This window comes from Ochotona princeps, chromosome 4, assembly GCF_030435755.1.
Source record: "Ochotona princeps isolate mOchPri1 chromosome 4, mOchPri1.hap1, whole genome shotgun sequence".
Classification (NCBI taxonomy): Eukaryota; Metazoa; Chordata; class Mammalia; order Lagomorpha; family Ochotonidae; genus Ochotona; species Ochotona princeps.
In genome coordinates, this window is record NC_080835.1 from 54,728,622 (window position 1) to 54,746,748 (window position 18,127).

At 52.9% G+C, this 18,127-nt stretch overlaps 1 protein-coding gene and 1 non-coding gene across 4 annotated transcripts in view; both read right to left on the minus strand.

The window, feature by feature from the left end:
* Window positions 1-431: 431 nt before the first annotated feature.
* MAP6 (microtubule associated protein 6) overlaps window positions 432-18,127 on the minus strand; it is a 65,195-nt gene continuing 47,499 nt past the window's right edge. The window contains exons 2-4 of one of the 3 annotated variants that reach the window (XM_058663598.1): window positions 17,153-17,366; window positions 15,131-15,327; window positions 432-1,580 (exon numbers count right to left, since the gene is read on the minus strand). In XM_058663598.1, coding sequence (XP_058519581.1) covers window positions 536-1,580; window positions 15,131-15,327; window positions 17,153-17,366 — 1,456 coding nt within the window. In that variant the 3' untranslated portion in view covers window positions 432-535. Of the gene's footprint in view, window positions 1,581-15,122; window positions 15,328-17,152; window positions 17,367-18,127 lie in introns of those variants that run through there. The other 2 variants (XM_058663597.1, XM_004589880.2) reach the window with 2 other exon arrangements.
* LOC118759581 (U6 spliceosomal RNA) lies at window positions 4,447-4,550 on the minus strand. The gene has a single exon (XR_004996278.2). It is a non-coding gene; the product is annotated as a U6 spliceosomal RNA (small nuclear RNA).

Consider the following 18,127-nt stretch of genomic DNA (forward strand, 5'->3'; position numbering starts at 1 on the left):
CTGGGGGATGTGTGTGTGTGTGTCCTGAGGCTGCTATGGTATGCAGAGGAAAGACAGAAGGCAGCAGGGAGCGGTCCCTACACAGCCTCAGCCTTGACAAGATTTTGTCATTAGGTGCGTGGCCTCAAGAGTTCACTGACAGCAGGCTCTGAGGGCTACTGGCGTGCTGGGCTGGTGAGAGAGCTGGCCGTGTGTGTGCACACCTGTGTGTCTGTGTGGGGGGTTTAAGGTGGGTGGCTTCTGGAATCAGAACACCCCAGAACTGTAGCAGATGAGGTGTGGAGGCAGCTTGGATCCAGTTGGAAGGAGACTGCCATTTGCACATCCATGTTGTGTGAATGTAGAATGCAGCACGCCTTTTTTTGCATGTACATGGTGCGCACACGTGCACACACACACACACACACATAAACACCTCCGAGCCAGGGGGACCAGTTTTATTAGATTCCAGCAGCACTATATGGTACACGTTTCATGCAGAGTGAATAGGAGCCTTCCCTGCCAGCTCTGTCAGCAGCCCATCGAGGGGCGGACATTAAGGGGAGCCTTCCACATATTCCGCGTGGGGGACAGTAGGGATCATGACTGGGGGTGGGGGTGTGACTGTGGACAGTGGAGAGCCCCTGGCACCTTGAATCTTCAGAGGTTCTGGAGCCATAGGATCTGGGTCCTTGGCTGTTGTTGGCACCAGCGGCGCTTGAGCCTTCAGAGGCACCATGACTAGGGGCACGTGGTTCTTGGCAGCCTCGGGGGCCACGACACCTGCATCCTTGACTAGCGCTGTGTTGCTGGGAGCTTGAGTCTTTGCAGCCCCGGGGGCTGTGGGGCCCAGGTCCTTGACTAGCGCTGTGATGCTGCCCTGCTTCTCCACTGCGGCTGGGGCCTTTGGCTGCTCCGGGTGGCCTCCTCCCCAGTCCTGGACTGGCTCTGGGACCAGTGGACCTCGCTCTGTCGCAGGCTTAGGGGCCGTGGGGTCTTCTGCCTTCATGGGTGCTGGGACCATGGCACTTGGAGCCCTTAGATTCCCGGAGACCGGGGCCTCTTGATTCTTGAGGGATGTTGCAGTCACGAGACCCTGACCTGGAACGAGGTCTGGAACTGCAGGAGCCTGGTTCTTCCCGGGCTCGGGGGCCAGGGGTCCTGGATCCTTTGGTGGCTGTGACACATCGGAGCTCTGGTCTGTGGCTCCTGCTGGAACCATTGGACTGATGTTCTTTGGAGGCACTGGGACCGAGGGACCTGGGTCCTTGCCTGGTGCTGGGGCTGTGGGGCCTTGATCCTTGCCCGGTAGTGGGACCGAGGAACCTGGGTCCTTGCCCAGTACTGGGGCTGCAGGGTCTTGATCCTTGCCTGGTGCTGGGACTGTGGGGCCTTGATCCTTACCCGGTGCTGGGGTTGTGGGGCCTTGATCTTTGCCCAGTACTGGGGCCATGGGGCCTTGATCCTTCGGAGGCTCTTGGACCACCAGACTTTGATTTTTCAGGACCCCTGGAACCACAGGGCCTTGATCTTTGTCTGGCTCTATGGCTATGGGACCTTGATTCTTACTTGTGTCATCACCAGCAGGTTGGACCAGGCTCCTGCAAAGGAGAGAGAGGCGGTCACTGTGAGGGCAGAGCTGGGGCCAGGGACAGGGCAGAGCACAGATTGCCTGAGATGTCTTGGCCTAGGGGAGCCTGGGGCAGGGATAGGCTGGGGGCAGGGTGAGGGAAGGGGAGTGGGATGGACAGCGTGTGCTGCAGAACCAGAAAGGGCATCTGCTTTCTGTAGGCTTAGTACAGAAAGTGGGATGGGGCGAGGGGGCAGGTTCAGGAAGCGTTCATTCAATGTGCTTGCCAATTGATTATAACCTGCATGTGGCACGGGGCTGGGAGGGAGAGGGGTGACACCCTGGTGGGAATGGCAGCGTAGCACCTGGCCTCAGAGGCATGCAAGGGGCACTCCACCCAGGCCCCTACTAACCCTGTAAGATTGCTGGGCCCGTACTGTGAACCCCATCTTAGCTGTTCCCTCTGATGACCCCACAGCCCAGGCTGCTATTTTCCTTGTCCTCAGGGATTTCTAACTAGCTTTCTCCTCCTAGGGCTCCTTATGAAGGGTGAGAATCCACATTATACAAGCAGGGACGGGCCAAGGGGGCATGTCCTCCTTCTTCTCCCTACCCCCTGCAAGGGGGAAGGATATTCCGTCAGTGATGTACAGAGGGCTGGCACACTAAGCAGCTGACTGGCTTCTTCTGTGCTTCATGACTGCTTTAATGTCTCCACGGACAGCGTACTCCAGTAGTTCTTGCAGCACATCCCCGCCTGTGATGGCCACCTGGCTAGGAACGCCCCACTTGGTGCAAGGCCCTAGCCCTTCCTCCACCCTGCTGCCTGTTCCCTCTCCTCTCCCCAGGCCCTTGCTTCTTCACATCCTCACGGGGTCTTGGGTTTCTTTCACTGTGGCCAGGAGATCCAGCCTCTCACCATCCATCTCTCACACCCCAGCCACGAGGCCTGGCCCTCTGTGGTGAGCATGTAACACAGTCCTGACAGCCAGGGCAGGCATGGCATGCTCAGACCCACCCATTGGGAGCCCCCTGGTTTCCAGTGCACCTTTTTGCCCTGTAGGTCAGGCTGAAAGTCACCACTCAACAATGGCCTGGCTCAATCAGCATCACAAGCCCTGGGACATCCTAGGCATATTCTGTTTTCCATGCCTGTCCTTTTCATAGCGCATGTCAGCAATCCAGCAGCTCTGAGAGGCATACGGAAGGCATGCTGTGACCCCCAACCCTTACGCCGGGGTAGACACAGAAAACTGGGCCCCGGAGAGGGCAGGTGGCATGAAGGTGAGGGAGAGCTACAGTGACAACAGTCTGGGTCTCTGTCACCTGCATCTGCACTCTTTCCCCTAGGATCCCAGCTTACATGCATGTCTGGGACATTGCTACACCCGGTGGCAATGCCATCCATCTGCTTCACACCTTTTGAGCATTATTACTGTTCTGGGCAGGAGCTGGACCCTGCAAGCTGCAGAAAGATGGCTGCTTGGGAACACGTTTTTAGCTTTTATTCTCTGGGCCCTGAGTTTGTCGTGTGTTCACTAGTTAACAGTGACACTTGCTCAGATGATCAGAGGCCATGTACCTAAAGCCCATTGAACCACAAGGTGTTTATGACTAGTTTACTCAGAAGTAAATGACAGAGTTCTTCCTCCTCTCCCCCCACTGGTTCATCATTCTAGTCCACTCAGACCTGTTCCCTGTAGCTGGTACCCTGAACCCCCCAGGGCCCAGTGGCATGGGCAGTCTGTCCTTCTAGCTGCCTTGCTATTGCTAAGCATCACAGGGGCCAGGGATAAGATTAGGCAGCCCCCACCCCCGACCTAGGCTCACCACAACATGGAGCAAGGCTGCCCCGGCCAGAAGGCTAGAAACTGGCAGCTGAGGAGAGAGCCAGGCCAGGCTGGGGAAAGCATGCAGAGACCAACAATGACCAACAATGATCTTCAGGCCTGGGTAGCAGCTGGCTGGAGTGGTAAAGTTAAAGCCAGATCAGGACAGAATTGAACAGAAAAATCAGTTGTCTGTATCCTCTTGAGTTAGGATCTGAGCTGGCTGAGGCCATCCTGATGGAGCAGAAGAAAGTGAGCGAGACCTAACTCAATCTCAGGTGCCTGGGCTGCAGTCCCCACCTCAAGGGAAGGACGTGGGAACAGAGTTCCCCACGGGCAGGAGAAGCATGGTGAAGGCCAGCCCAGGGTCTGGGTTGGGAGACACATGCTTCCCTGAGTGTGCATGGTACTGGCTCATGCTCCAGGCTCTAAATTCTTACTAAATAAGCCAGCTGTGAGCCCATCCCAAATATGTGTGACTCTGTAAGCCCATACTGCTTTACCTAGTAAATTTTCCTTCTTAGCAGGTAGGTGTCTTTAGTCATGGGAAGACATAGGGTTAAGAAGAGAAATGATGACTTAAACTATTAAGTGACTTAAACTATTAAGCTTAGGAACAATATGTGTAGATTTAGTTCAAAATTATTTGTGGTGTTTAAGGGAATTGGGCATGTGAGACTGTCTGATAAATCGGCTTTGTAATTCCAATATAAAAATGGGTAAAGCAGGGACCAGCATTGTGGCATGCTGTTGCCTGGACTCAGATATCCCATATGAACACTGATTCTCATCCCAGCTGCTTCACTTCTGATCCAGGTCCCTGCAAATGCGCTAGGGAAGGCAGCAGAATGTAGTGCAGACCCTTGGCCCCTCCCATCCATGTAGGAGACTGGGATGGAGTTCCAGGCTCCTGGCTTCAGTGTGGCTCAGCCCTGGTTATTGAGGCCATTTGGGGAGTGAGCCAGTAGATGGAAGAGCTGTCTGTCTCTGCCTTTCAAATAAACAAGGCTTTAAAAAGGGGGTGGGTAATGGAATAACAAAGTTAGGCCTACAATCTATTTTATTTCTTAATGTTCTTTTGCCCCCCCTTTTTTGCATGTCATCCTTGCGCAGGAGCCATGCTAATCTTTGTATCATTCCAATTTTAGTCAATGTGTTGCCAAAGCGAGCACCCCCCTTTTTTAAAAAAATGAAGAAGTTCACAAAGCATAATGGGGACAGGAAACAACTTAATGAAAGCCCTCCTAGGTGTGTCACTTGTGACACAGACCTGAGCACATACCTCCATGTTTTCTCACAGCTAGTGTCTGGGGTGACAGGCTTTGCTGGGCAGCGAGCTGGCCTGGGGACAGTGTCAGGTCAATAATATTGCATCTTGCCAGCAAGCAGCATGTGTAGACAGACAGCTGTGGTGCTTGGAAAAGTAAAGTCAAGCTTGTGCTTCTTGGGACCACCTGTTATTCTGGGAAAGGCAGATGACAGCAAAGCCAACCTGTATCAGCTTGGATGGACAGAGGGCAGCATCATGTGCCCGAGTGGAAAAGGCAGCTGGAGCCTAAAGGGTGCCCGTGGGAGAAGAGGCTTTGGGTTGGGCTCATGCCCCTGACCATGGCACGGTGGTGGGGCAGTTTCTTGCCCAGTCCTGGGCCAGTTGCTAAATCCACTGAATTCATCTACAATCTACAGTGGAAAAATACAAAATGGCATCATGTCTTCTATAAACAATGATGGGACTTGCACAACAATCCCAGAAGTTGCCATGTTCTTACTGCTTGTTCTACATAACAAGCCGTTATGGGGGAGCTGACACGTCCTGGAGAGGGATGTAAATTTTATCAGATTTGGAGGGAAACTTTTGTAAAGCAACCACTTACTCACTTCTAAAGCCAAAGTAGTCCCTGGAATTCTTAAAAATTTCTGGGCACAAAGCTGCCCAAGGCAGGAGAAAGCCTTCCCTGAGACTAAATGTCCATCCCATGGTTCTGTGGGCCCTGCTGGTCTCACTGTGAAATGTACCTTCCCAGAGCCCATGAGGCTGCTGTCTGAGGCTTCCTTGGACAACATTTGTCACAGGGCCCTGCTGCCTCCCAACCTGAGTGCACCCCAAAAGCCCTAACCTCCCAGGAGCTAGAAAAAATCTGCAGGGCTTATCTTGGCTTCTGTGTTGCTAATTGCCCAAGAGGTCTTGGGGAACCAGTTGACCACAGAAACCTCAGCTTCCCTGTCCTGTTTACGGCACTAAGTGCCTGGCTCTGGCTCCAGCTTCAATAGTGAGAGACATAGGCTGTGGCTGAGTGGCTTTCTGTCTTAAATCTTTTGGCTTTATTCCTTCCTTGGTCAAAATCGGCAGAGTCCCTACTCTGTGTTGGGTCTTGTGACAGGGGCACCCAGCAGCCTCAATCTCTTCTAAGCAGAGAGGCTCTGAATACCCTTTGGAAAGGGGCAGAGACATCACTTAGCTGGACAAGTCCTCCCCGTCTGTTCCACAAGAAGCCATAGCCCCCAGAACCAGTTCAAAGGCACCTGGGGCTACGCAGGCCCAGTGGGCAGCCTGCTGCACCAAGTGGAGCGGAGCAGGACCATGTTTCTGGTCGATGGTTTCTTCCTACCCCTACGCTGATGGGGTTTTGCTCTCTGGGATCATACACTGCCTGCCTTTCAGGTACCACAGGGAGGAGTGAGGCTGGATCCCCAGCCCTAGCTTTGCCGGGTGACATCTGTACCCGCCCCCCAGCTGACTGGGCATTGGCCATCTTCCACCCCTGGGAAGGTGTCAGACTTAACCCAGCCTGCTCTCCATGCTGAACAACATCCATTCTGCCCTGGCATCTCTGCTTCCATGGAGCAGCCCTCCATGGCTCTGGCTTTCACCCTGGTATGGCGTCACTGCTGGCTGCCCCCAATGCCACCCAATTCCATCTGCCCAGATTATGTTCTGGGGCCACTTCCTCCTCCGCCTCCTCCTTCTGTGTCCCTATAGCTCCCGCATTCCCGCAGTGGCCCCAGCAGGTGAGCTTGTAGATTTCTGCAGATCTTGACTCAGAGCCCCTCACTGAAGTCACCTGACTGGAGCCATTTTGCCTCAGCCCTTCTCACATCTATAACTATGCTCCCATTGCCCGCTTTCCGGCTTTACCTCAGCAGACCCTTGCAAAGGCGAGAGCGCCCCCCACCTCCCAACAAGTGTTGGCATCATGGCCCAAGATCACTCCTCCACACTCACACCTGTAAGGCCTACCTGTGCAGCTGCCAATCTGTCTGCCAGCCCAGGGTCTCAGAGCCCTCGCTTCTCTTCCTCCCTTCCCCCAGCTGGGATTCATCAGTTCAAGAAGTACAGTCAGGGCCACAGCTAGGAACAATGCTGCCACCACAAGTCTCAATTCTGGACAGAGGAGGCAAATTCGACAGGCTACCTAGTCTGGGCACCCATGATCATGTGGCGCTACTTTTCTGCATGCTGCTGAACCAGGGAGGCTCAGCAGGAGGAAGCACTGCATCCCTGTAGGGAGATACACATCTGTACCAGGAGTCCTAGGGCTGGTCCCAGATGCTGGACAAAGAATGGATTTTGGAGTCATCTTAACCTAAGCTCCCCACCTGCAAGCCATGTGACTTTGTTCCTTAAAACTTGCTCCTTGTTTGTCAATGATGTTGATGGATATAGACTCTCTAACCTTACTTGAGACAAGGCATGTAAAGGTCAACTGGAAGTCCGGGCCTTTCCCGTGAGCCGGGGAAGTTCTGCAGTCCGGAGGCTGGGGGCAAAGTTCTTGGGCCCACCTTTCTCCACTGTCCTGGGCCCCCCATAGGCTAGGGGAGGGAGATGTGGGTGCAATGCTTGTTTTTGCCTTGTTTTTTGCTGCTGTAATCTAGCTTTTCTAGATGTGACCTGCTAACGAGAACTAAAGAGATTCCCAGTTTGTGTCAGAACTATTGTAAAAAGCATCCTTGCTGGTTTTAACACCAAGAAGGCCAAGCCAAGGGCACATTTGACTGTCTCCCTGGACTGCTGGGAACTTGGCCATCTGATGAGCCTGCTAATTGACCCTTTTAAAAATGGAAAGTGCTGGATTAAGGTGCCAGACACAAGTGGCTCAGTTCTTGTTTAACTCTATTTTCTTGGGAAATTGCAAATCAATGTTAGCCATTGTCCAATCCTGTCTAAAGGAAAGGATAGACTCTTGACCAGCTAATCAGGGTGGGCTTCATGTATCCAGTGGAGATCCATTTAGATGAATGTGTAGCTACAGGAGCAAATCTGTACTAGGTGTGGTGAGGGGTGTACTCAGAGAGGATGGATTCGGTGCAGGACTTCAACAGCCATCACCAGCTGGTATCACTCTTAGGCTATTGTGGGCCACAGGGGCTGGGTTTGTGTCACATAACTCCAGCTCCCACACTGTTCAGAACCAAGAGTGAGACACTGGGAAGCAATGGCCAACAGAATTACCCAAGTAGGGGACTGCTGACCAGGGTGTTTTACTTTCTGGTTTGCGGGGTACTTTTGCACACACCCCACTGGGATCAACGCGACAGTCCTGGAAACAGAAGCAACTGCTCCTTGCTGTCAGGACGCTCACCGCCTGTTGTCCCAAACTCTGCAAACACACAGATTTGCAGTCTCTTGCTGGCTGCGCTCTCCCTTCTCAAGGTTGAAAACTGAATACATTTGAGAGTGATGGTTAGTATGTATTAGCCGCAAGGTCACGGGGCTATCCAACAGGAGAGCTGGGATGTAGATGAAGTCCTGCTGGTTCTAGTTGTGAACTCTGACCTTGTCTGTCTTCCTAGATAAGATATCTGCACTGGGCAAGGGGTAGGATCAGTCACTCTTTTAGGATCAGTCTATAACACAAAGCCCATGGTCTTATGATGTCAAGGCTGTTTAACAAAAAAGGGGGAAGGGCTACCTGGAGTATAGATGTGGGAGGTGTGCTGGCACTCACTGAAGGCAGTCTGTGACTGCTCCCTACCCCGCTATTGGGGTGCCCTCCTATCCTGTCCTGTGATGGGGCAAAATAAAGCCTGTGGTGGCACCATGTCAGCAGTAAAGGTAGATTGTGAAGATGGGTTGTCATTCATTTGCTCACTCCACAGTCATTCAGCAAACACTTTGGAAGACATTCTGGGTGGTAGGCATCAGACCAGGAGCTCAGGTTACCCATGGGAGCACAGTCTATTGGGGGTAGGGCACATACATGAGCAGATGACACAAGACACGTAGTAGGTCCCACGACGAAGACACACACAGGGAGCAGCTTACCCAGCCTAGGAGTTGCAGGCAGGGCTTCCTGGAGTGGTCCCCTGAGCGGAGTCTTGAAGGATGAAGTTAGCCAGGTGAGAAGCAGGGCTGAGGGCATTCTGAGCAGGCAGGACAGCGTGGGGAAAGGCATGGAGGTAAGAAGCAGCATGTGCGGTGGGGAACAAACTTCTGCAGGCCACAGGGAGCCCGCGGATGGTGGAAAGCAGGGTGAGACATGGTCAGGTTTGCACAATGGAAAGATCCCTCCGGCCGCTTACACCACTGGTAGTGAATTATGCTTGTCAGTGTCTGAAGTTCCTGCGGCCCCAGAGATGTCTGGGGCCATCTGTTGAGATAGTTACATACAACGCCAAGTTAGCGAGGGACTGAGGGCCTTTAGAGAGCTAAAGGATGGAATTTGAGCTCAGTTCTGCTGCTGGAAATAAAAGGCCCAGGAATCCAAGGCTCCAGGTAACAGATATGAGTTTCATTTTGGATGAAAACATCTCTCTTTAACAACCACGCACTGCAGTCTCCCACCCAGTGGCCAGACCTGCTCGCTCAGCCACAGTGTTTGAGCCAAGATCCAATTCCTGCATCACCTAGATTTGTGACTGGGTCTCTGGGTCCTGCACGGGATGGAGGATCCCAGGAATGCCTGCTGGGGGTGCCTGCTCACCAGTGTCTCATGCACAACCAAGCTGCCCTGAGTTCTTCTCCACTTAGGGCTTTGGTTTCTAGACAATGAATAGGTAACAACAGAGCATATTTTGCTTTTGTTTTATTTTGGTTTGTGGACTCCATGCAGGTTAATAGCTGGAATTCTTTAAGAATGATCTTCCGGGCCCGGCAGCGTGGCCTAGAGGCTAAAGTCCTCGCCTTGAACGCGCCAGGATCCCATATGGGCACCGGTTCTAATCCCGGCAGCTCCACTTCCCATCCAGCTCCCTGCTTGTGGCCTGGGAAAGCAGTTGAGGACGGCCCAAAGCCTTGGAACCCTGCACCCATGTGGGAGACCCGGAAGAGGCTCCTGGCTCCTGGCTTCGGATCGGCGCGCACCAGCCGTTGCGCTCACTTGGGGAGTGAATCATCGGATGGAAGATCTTCCTCTCTGTCTCTCTTCCTCTCTGTATATCTGACTTTGTAATGAAAATAAAATAAGTCTTAAAAAAAAAAGTTGGATCATCCTAGGATGTTTGCCTCAATCAAGTTCATGTCCTACTCCTGATTAACAAAGTGCCTGTCTGGCAGAAATCAAGTGAACACACACCTCCCCAGAAAGTGAGAAGGGCCTGAAGGGCATGCTTGGGGGTGGATAGAAGTTAGTTTTCAGAAGAGGACACCGAGGCTCAAGCAGGTTAGTGAGAGGCACAGCTTTGCCCAGCGGCATGGAATTTATGCCAGTCACCGGTACTGGCAACATGGATAAGAAAATCTGAACGGAGGTTAATTTCAGCTCTCCCTGGAGGTATAGATGTTCTAGGACCTCCAAGGCATTACAGGGAAATGTGCATCAGATGGCAGACAGTGGTGACTTAGGCCCCACAAGGGTGATGCCTAAAGAGTCTGGGTTCGTGTTACCTGTGAAATCACGGCTGCTCCTTATTGCAGGGACCTCAACTGGCCAGCCAGCTTAGGGGTGCTGCCTTGCTTTACCTGCAGACGGCCACAAAGGCCACACCATTGATGGAAATGTTTCTCTCTGTGGTCCTAACAAGAGGAACTGCTTCAAGGCACTGCAGCAGTGAAAGATGCTGGAGCCCCAAGGGCAATGGCAGCCGCCCTCCTGAGATGGGACTGAGGCCTTCCAGCTACAGGAGAAGCATTATAACAAACTTGGAAACCCTCAGGGGAAAAACCAAGAGGAGAAAGTTGTTTTTTTTTTGTTTTGTTTTGTTTTGTTTTTTGACTGGAAGTAAACAAACTCTAAGAATTAAAATGGCTTCAATGTAGCTTCGAGTTTAAAAGCAGAAGGCCGGCTTTCCTTTGTGGTCTTAGGGAATGATGGGTTACAAATTCAGCTCCTGGGGCTCTAGGCAGGCCCTGGGGAGCCTGCAGGAGATGGCAGGTGAGCCCTGGATGTGTGGGCAGCACAGGTGAGGCTAGCAAGGCCACCCTTTGCACCTGCCTCCCAGGTTGCCTGGTCCTGGCCCTCTGGGGTCTCTCACCCTCCAACCTGCTCCCAGTGCCCCACTGTGCCCTGCCTCTGTCTCTCCCCTTTCTTGCCACTTCTCTCCATCCTCTCTTGCCTAACTGATCGAAAGGGAACCAGGTGTTATACTTCTAAACATTTTTAGGATTTAAGGGCCACAGCTGTGTATTTTCTGCCTCAGAAGGTTTCCTGTTCATCTGGAAAACAAATACATGGCAATAATTTTCCCCTTATCACCACCCTTGATGGACCCCTGCCCCCACTCCCTTAAACACAGGACCAGGACCAGCAGAAGAATCAAGGTCCTGCCCTCGGGGTCATAGCTGGCACAGGAGAGGCCCTAAGGTGGCTGCAGGGCCACGTGGTTGAGTTGGGGAGTGGGATGGAAGGGGGTGGCAAGCATGATGGTGGGGAGCATGCGTGGGTGTGATGCACTCTGGCAAGATGGAGGGGTAATCCCGGTGAGCGGACAGCCCACTGCCTCAGCACCAGGCCTGCCCAGGTGTGCTTCAATACTCCCCAATCTTTGCTCAGACGCTCCCGGTGCTGTCTCCCACCCCCTCCCCGTCCCTGGGCTCTGACCCTTGCACACCTTTGTTCTTGGCAGCTCCCTGTGCTGGGCAGGCTTCGGCCACCCCCAGCTCTGTCACCTGGTCACCACCTGGGTGCTGAGGTCTTCCCTGTTCCGTGGAACCAGCTAGAAGGGACTCCTCCACTGGGATCAGAGACGCGTCTCAGTCATCCTGGTTGCCCTAGTGCCCAGCACAGAGCCCCTGGCATATCACAGGTATTCATCAGCAGGTCAGAGAAATGAAGAGCATAAGATTTGTCTCCTACTCTGTCAGAGGTATAATGGGAATACCAGGCTTCAGATCCGAGGACTCCCCATCTTGGGGCCCCACCCCTTCCCATCCCCAGTCTGCCCCTGCATGCCCTACACATCCACACCCCATCCAGTTTCTAAGACATTCTCTGCCGGGAAGCCTTCTACGGGAAGCCTTCTACGACTCCCTCCACCAGGGTTGTTGTTACAGGATCTGGGCCTCTCTGAATGGCTATCTCAGCACTCCCATGCAGGCACACAGCAGGCTGTCAGCCCTGTCACCTCCCACTGTGAGCCGGCACCCTGAGGGGGGCACCCTCCAGAATAGCCATAGATTCAAAGAGCAAATTCATCTCTGCTATCCCTGCCTGCAGAGGAGGAGAAAAAGCCGGAACTGCCAGGCATACCAGGAGACAGGAAGGGAGTGGAAAGTCAGAGCACAGCCTCCCAGCGCACTGCCAGGTGGTGCCAGGCACAAGCAGTCAGTCACTAGTCCCTGCAACGTGGGGTCACAACGTTACGCTACCTTGTCAGCCAGCGCGTCTCGGTCCGTCTTCGCCTTTCCCAACACTTAGCTCAGACTGCTTGCGCTCAGTATCTGAGAGGCAGTCTACAAGAGTCCAGCTGCATTACGGAGGACCCCGGGGAACTGCAGGGCACAGCTCATCCTTGCGCAGCGTGGCTCAAGCGGCAAAGGCTGTTTCCTTCGCCTGCTCAGCTGGGCCTCGCCAGGGAAATAAGATCAAGAAAGGAGTGTTCGTCTTTAGCATTTATTTGTAATTGGAAAAACTTTCTTTCTTTTTTTTTTTCTGAGCAAGCACAGACGACCACAAGCATGTCACAATCAATTGGCTGTACATGAATATTTTTATGTGTGTGTGATTCTCTTACTAACAGCAGGAATGAAATAGCACCAAGAGAGGTGAGCGCTACACGGTGACATAGACAATCTGTGGTATGCAACACAACCCAGGCCACAAAATCCTAATTAGATGCTTCCTGTCTGCCTGGGAGAGGGAACACTCCCGGGGAAGGAGGGCTGGGAGAGCCTGGGAGGCCAGCGCAGGTTTGGGGTCTGCTGCAGGGATGGGGAGCAGGCACCTGGAGCCCTACGGTCCCGGCTCTCCTCCCGGGGGAGGGGGGGAGTGAGGTGGAAAGACAGACATGGAAGGCGTGGTCACCTTCCGAAAGGCAACACCGGAACACTGAACACTCCTGTTCAATCAGTGTGTTTGGGAGGAACCAGCAGACTGGCTGAGTTGTGGGTTTTTTTGCTTCTTGTTTTTGTAAACAGAAGTAGTTGGAGGGACTCTTTCCCTGGCACTGCAACACAATCCAAAGTCCAGTGAGCTACAGGCGGGGGACATGGACAGGCCGAAAAAAGGCCGTCATCACGCATCTCCCTGAAAGCCACAGGTGGGACCAGGTGGGATGCAGTCCCTGGGGCTGTGGGGCAGGGGATCTGGGAGGGGGAGGCAAAGCCTATGGGGATATTCTGGCAAACTGTCATTTGAGTGATTCCAGTTCAAACCTGGGCACAGAACTCTAACCTTGGGCATCCTCCAGGGTAGTGGCAGTAGAGGCAGTTACTTATGCCCCCCACCAAGTCTGGCACAGTGCCAGCACACAGGCCTTTGGTAGGTAAATGCCGAAGGAGCCATATCCCGTGTTGGCTTGGTCTGGAGAGAATACAGAATTATCCAATGGAGAAGTTCAAGTTGTGGCTAATGTCAGTCTGTCTAGCCAATGCTAACTCTTGTACACGGGCAAGTCCTGTGGAAATAGGAGTGGTGATGTTGCTGAACTTACTGGTTAGAGTAGCAAGCCATGGCTGGAGTCTGCTCCCACGTGACCAATCTGGTCATTATCAGGTGGGAGTGCAGAGCCTGTGGTTCAGAAACACGAAGCCTCACTGACATCTCCTACTTTCTCCAGGGCTCCCCCTTCCTCCCAGGCCATATCCTGAGGTAGAAAGTGCAGGTAGCCTGGCCAAGCACCTTCCATTCTGCAGATCACACACTGACTTCATTTGCAGACTTTGTAATCTGCCCCAAAATGACAACCAAAATGGAAATAGAGACTTGGCTGATGAACAGTAGGAAGCGGGAGAGAGCTGCTAGGGGCTCCATTTCCTCCAAACTTGTAAGCCAGGAAGGACTTCTGAGGTAAGTGGCTGGGACCTCCACTCATCACCTTCATCACAACAAACAAGCAAGCCTGGCGTCGCACAGCAGCCTAACACTTCAGAATGCTGGGGACTGTGAGGATTTTGGGGGCACGAGAGAGAAAGTGTGCTAAGCAATATACACATCACATTTGCACAAACAGTTGTTCCAGTAACTATTTTGGGTTTTTCTCACAAGCACTGGGGTGGAGGAGGGTGGCCTCTTCACAACAACTCCCTAAAATTCCTATAACACAAATCTAGCAGTTAAGGTGGCACCTGCCACTCCCAGGGCTGTGGCCACACACACACACACACACACACGACACAGAATACATTGAGAATTGCTTCTTCTGTTCATTACTAAGATCACAAGGGCTCGTTAACCCTTTAGCCCAAGTTCCCCTCATCTGTAGCCTGATCACAGAGTCCCTCTGACCTGAGGCCCAGCACGATCTTTTTTGGGGGAGCTGGGCAAGAGCAACTGGGGAAGGGAGAGGAGACACTTGCTATTAAATCCATGTCCCACCTGGCTTTCTCAGAAACAGAGGGCCATGCCCTAAGTCCATGAGCCCTGCACCTGCCGTTTCCTCCCTCAAGCATCGGGGACTTCTGGGATTGGGCAGCAGCAAGGAAGTCGGCCAAGGCTAAGCAGAGGAGCATGGTCTGTGCTCGTCCTGTGACCCATGGAGTGACTCTAAACCACTGGCCCTTTCCGCCACCCCTGCCCTGGCTGTGGTCGTCTCTGTTACCCAGTACACAATTGGAAGCCAGCTGACACGAGACTGAATACAGACACAGAGGCATCTATGAAGAGGTGACTGTGCGTACACACAACCATTTTGCCGACATTAAGGCCAAGGTGGTTTTACTGCTTTTTGTCTTTAAACAAATTTATTTTTCTCGATTGCTGGAACCCAAGCTGAGCTTTGGCGGCACAAAAGGATTCTCTGAACCTTGGGGAAGGGCACATGAACCCCAGTTTCAAAATTGAGCAGTGACATAAACCCCAAGGTGCTTGTGTCACCTAGCCTCAGGGTGGGGGTGCATTGGGCAGATGCCTTGGATTCCCTCCAAGACCTGCCTCCATCCTCAGCATGCCAATATCCAGGATAGGGATGGGGACAGGGAGGACACAGCCAGAGAGCGGTGCTTCCTGGTGTTCCAGGGGCCTGGCGGCCTGGGAAGAGGTGGGGCCCTCTGTGTTAGAGCCAGAATGTGCCAAGAAAGAAGGTCAAACCCCTGAAACACTCAGGACCAAGGCAGACGAGAAGCCTCTAATTAGTTTTGTGGCCTTTGTCTGTTGTTTAAAAAACGAGAGAGAGAGAGAAAGCAGAGGAAGAAAGAAGAGGAAAGTGCAGTAAAATTTACTCTTTAGCCTCAGCCAGTTTATTGTTCATCTCTTTACTTTGCTCCTTGTCGTCGGGCTTGGTGGCCCCAGGGCCTTCCGCACTCTTTTTCTTGGCGGCCTGGCCCGATACCACCTGCTTGTCTTTGGCCTTCCGCAGAGGCTTATGGCTCGCTGAGGTCTTTTTTGGTTTGGAACTCTGAACGCTAGGTTTCTCCACCTGCACGGAGAGACAGACAGACCGCAAATACAGAAAACAACACAAAAGGGGAGGGAGTGGGAGAGAGAATCAAGAGAGAGAAGACGTTCCAGTATTAACTGCAAGATGACAGCAGTGACAAAGCTTGACCCTGACTGAGCCCAGTGTCTGTTGTTGGTGATGTCAGGGCATCAGGCTCCTCCAACCTGAGCTCCCTGTCCGCTCAAACCTAGTATTGCTACTGTGGGCTGTGGAGGCAGCCTCTCTCTGCCAGCTCACCCCTTCTGGGAGATGTCATCTTGTTCCTATATCTCCTGCCCCTCCCGACATCACCTGTTCACCTCTGGCTCCTGCTGTGATTGGCTTTGGGTCATGAAATGCGAGGAGGAGCGACATGGGGTACCTCCAGGCAAAGCACTCAAGAGTCAGCCTGCCCACCACAGTGTGCTGCTCTCCTCTGCCATGCAGACAGGCTCCATCACCCTGAGACTCCAACCGAGAGGTGGCAAGGTGCAAAGGCACAGAGCCTGCAGACGAGGGATGTACCTGATTCTGTGTTAGAGGTGGGGCCTCTGGGAGAGTGTGCCCCTGCGGTCTGTACTGGCTCCCCAAACGTGTCCTCACTGGGATGCTTGGGGTAAATGTGGCCATTGCAGCCTGGCCACAAGCACTGCCCTGCCAGCTGCTCCTTGCCTAGCTGGCTCCCTTGACCAATTCCTCTGAGAGTGGCTATTCTGAGCCACTCTCCTCAAGCTCCCCCTCACCCGAAGCTCACCCTCCCGCTCTCAGAACATAGCCACTAGGCCTGAGCCATCAACCTGGTACTTCCCACCCTAAACCATTCATCTCAAGATTTATTTTCCCCCAATCGTCCCTCTTTCCTCCTTTTTGAATCTTCATTTGTCCAAAGTCAAGCCTGTGTTCTGGGTCTCACCTCATCTGTGCATGAACAGAGCTGTGTTTGGGCCTCAGGGACCAGGTCATTTTCTCCCTGGGCTTTCAATCAGCCCTGCCTTGCAAGTTGTAAGGTAGACCAGTTGTCTGCTTCTGCCTGCTACTCAGAGGTGTGTGGAGCATTGGGTGGTTACTTTACCCAGAAATTGGTTCTGGGCCAAACAAAGCTCTACTGACTGTCAGACTAAAAACTATCAGATGAGTAGTCACAGAGCTAGCTAGGCTACCTGGCAGCTGTGACTCGTGTCCCACTAGCTGTGTCTCAACCCTGCTTCTTCAGCTACAGAGCTCATAGTGAGGTGCAAATAAGGGGCAGGATAGTGCTGTTACAAAAAGAAAAAAAAAAATCCCTGAATCCCTGGTCTTAAGCCATTTGTTTTGCTAACTAGACCTGGAATTGGTCTTGCAGTTGATGGGACAGGTATGTGAAGACAGTGAGAGCTGCAGGTGCGTGGTGCTGTCCAGGAAAGAATGAGGATAGGTGCTTTTCAGGGGAGCCAGGAGAAAAGAGGGCGCAGTGGCTGAAGTGGGGCCAGGATGCGTCAGGAGTGGGCCTGCTACCCCAGGCTAGCCCTGTAAGGGCAGAGCCAAGAGGATTTATAGGTCAGGTGAGGTGTTTTTTGTTTGTTTGTTTGTTTTTTTCCCCTGGATTTCTCAGACTCAGAAGCTGTTGCTCCGGAAATCTACCAGTTGTTCTTAACTTTTCCTTCTGACTCTAACAAAAGATTCCATTCAGATACCCTGTGCCTCAGTGTGCTGAAGAGACAGTGGGTGTGTGTGTGTTTTGATGGGGGTGGGAGCCCCCAACGAGCGATGCTTCATAATCCTCTCCAGAACAGACCATGCAGGCGTGCTCCCCCTCTACCCCGCCCCCCCACAAGCTGGGGCTCACCTTTGGCAGCTCCTTGAAGGGCTCGCTGTAGAGGCTGCGTATCCGTCTGCGCTCTAGGCCCTTGGTGTCAGCTGCATTTGGCTTATTGGCCTCCCCCTTGAACTGGGCACTGTAGCTGGTCTCGTGAGCCATCTTATCGTCCGGGGGCTTGTATTGAGACTTGGCTTTTATTGGCTTCACGGGCTTGATGTCTGTCCATGCTCTGAACTCATTCCTGTTGGTCAAAAAAAGCATAGGTGAAACGCCCTCTGCCTGGTAGCAGTGACACCCCCAACAGGACTGCTGGAGGGGAGAGGGGGGCTAGACAGGGCCATGCGTTCATCATGCACAGTGCAACACCTTCTTCCTGGGGTGCTGGTGCACACATGGTGGCAACAGCAGTAACATCATGGGTGGCGACGGGCCCAGCCTCCGAGGCGCACACTGTGAGGACAGACAGGCAGTTCCAACCCTGGGGCTTCACTTCCCCACTCTCTAAAACAATGTTGAAAAACTCAAACCATTTAGCCACTCCTAAATTTGATGGATATTGGATGCTTGTGATGACATGCAGGATTAAGACGCTGCAAAATGAAGTGAGAATGAATGAGGTCTGCTACACTGAATTTTATCAACAAATGCCCGTTCCCTCCCACCCCATCCCATCCTCTACAACCACCAGAAGGATGATTCTTTGATGCCCAGAACCCTGAAGGATAGGTTGTCTTTGGAACAGTGGAGGGGCTGCTTCTTACATTGCCAGAATCCTAGCCATCTTAATCACTAAGAGATTAAAAAAAAAAACAAAAAACTGGGGAATGTCTACGTGGTTGTTGATCGCTGGCTAGAATTTGAGCAGCACGTAGGGCCCGTGCTGGGGTCTGTGTGCTCAGGAGCGTCTTGTGGCGGAGGGTCCTCTTGGCGAATGGCCATTGCTGCTCGCCCTCCTGGCCCTCAGCCTTTGCTTTGGCATCCCTGTTGGTGACACCAGGCCAA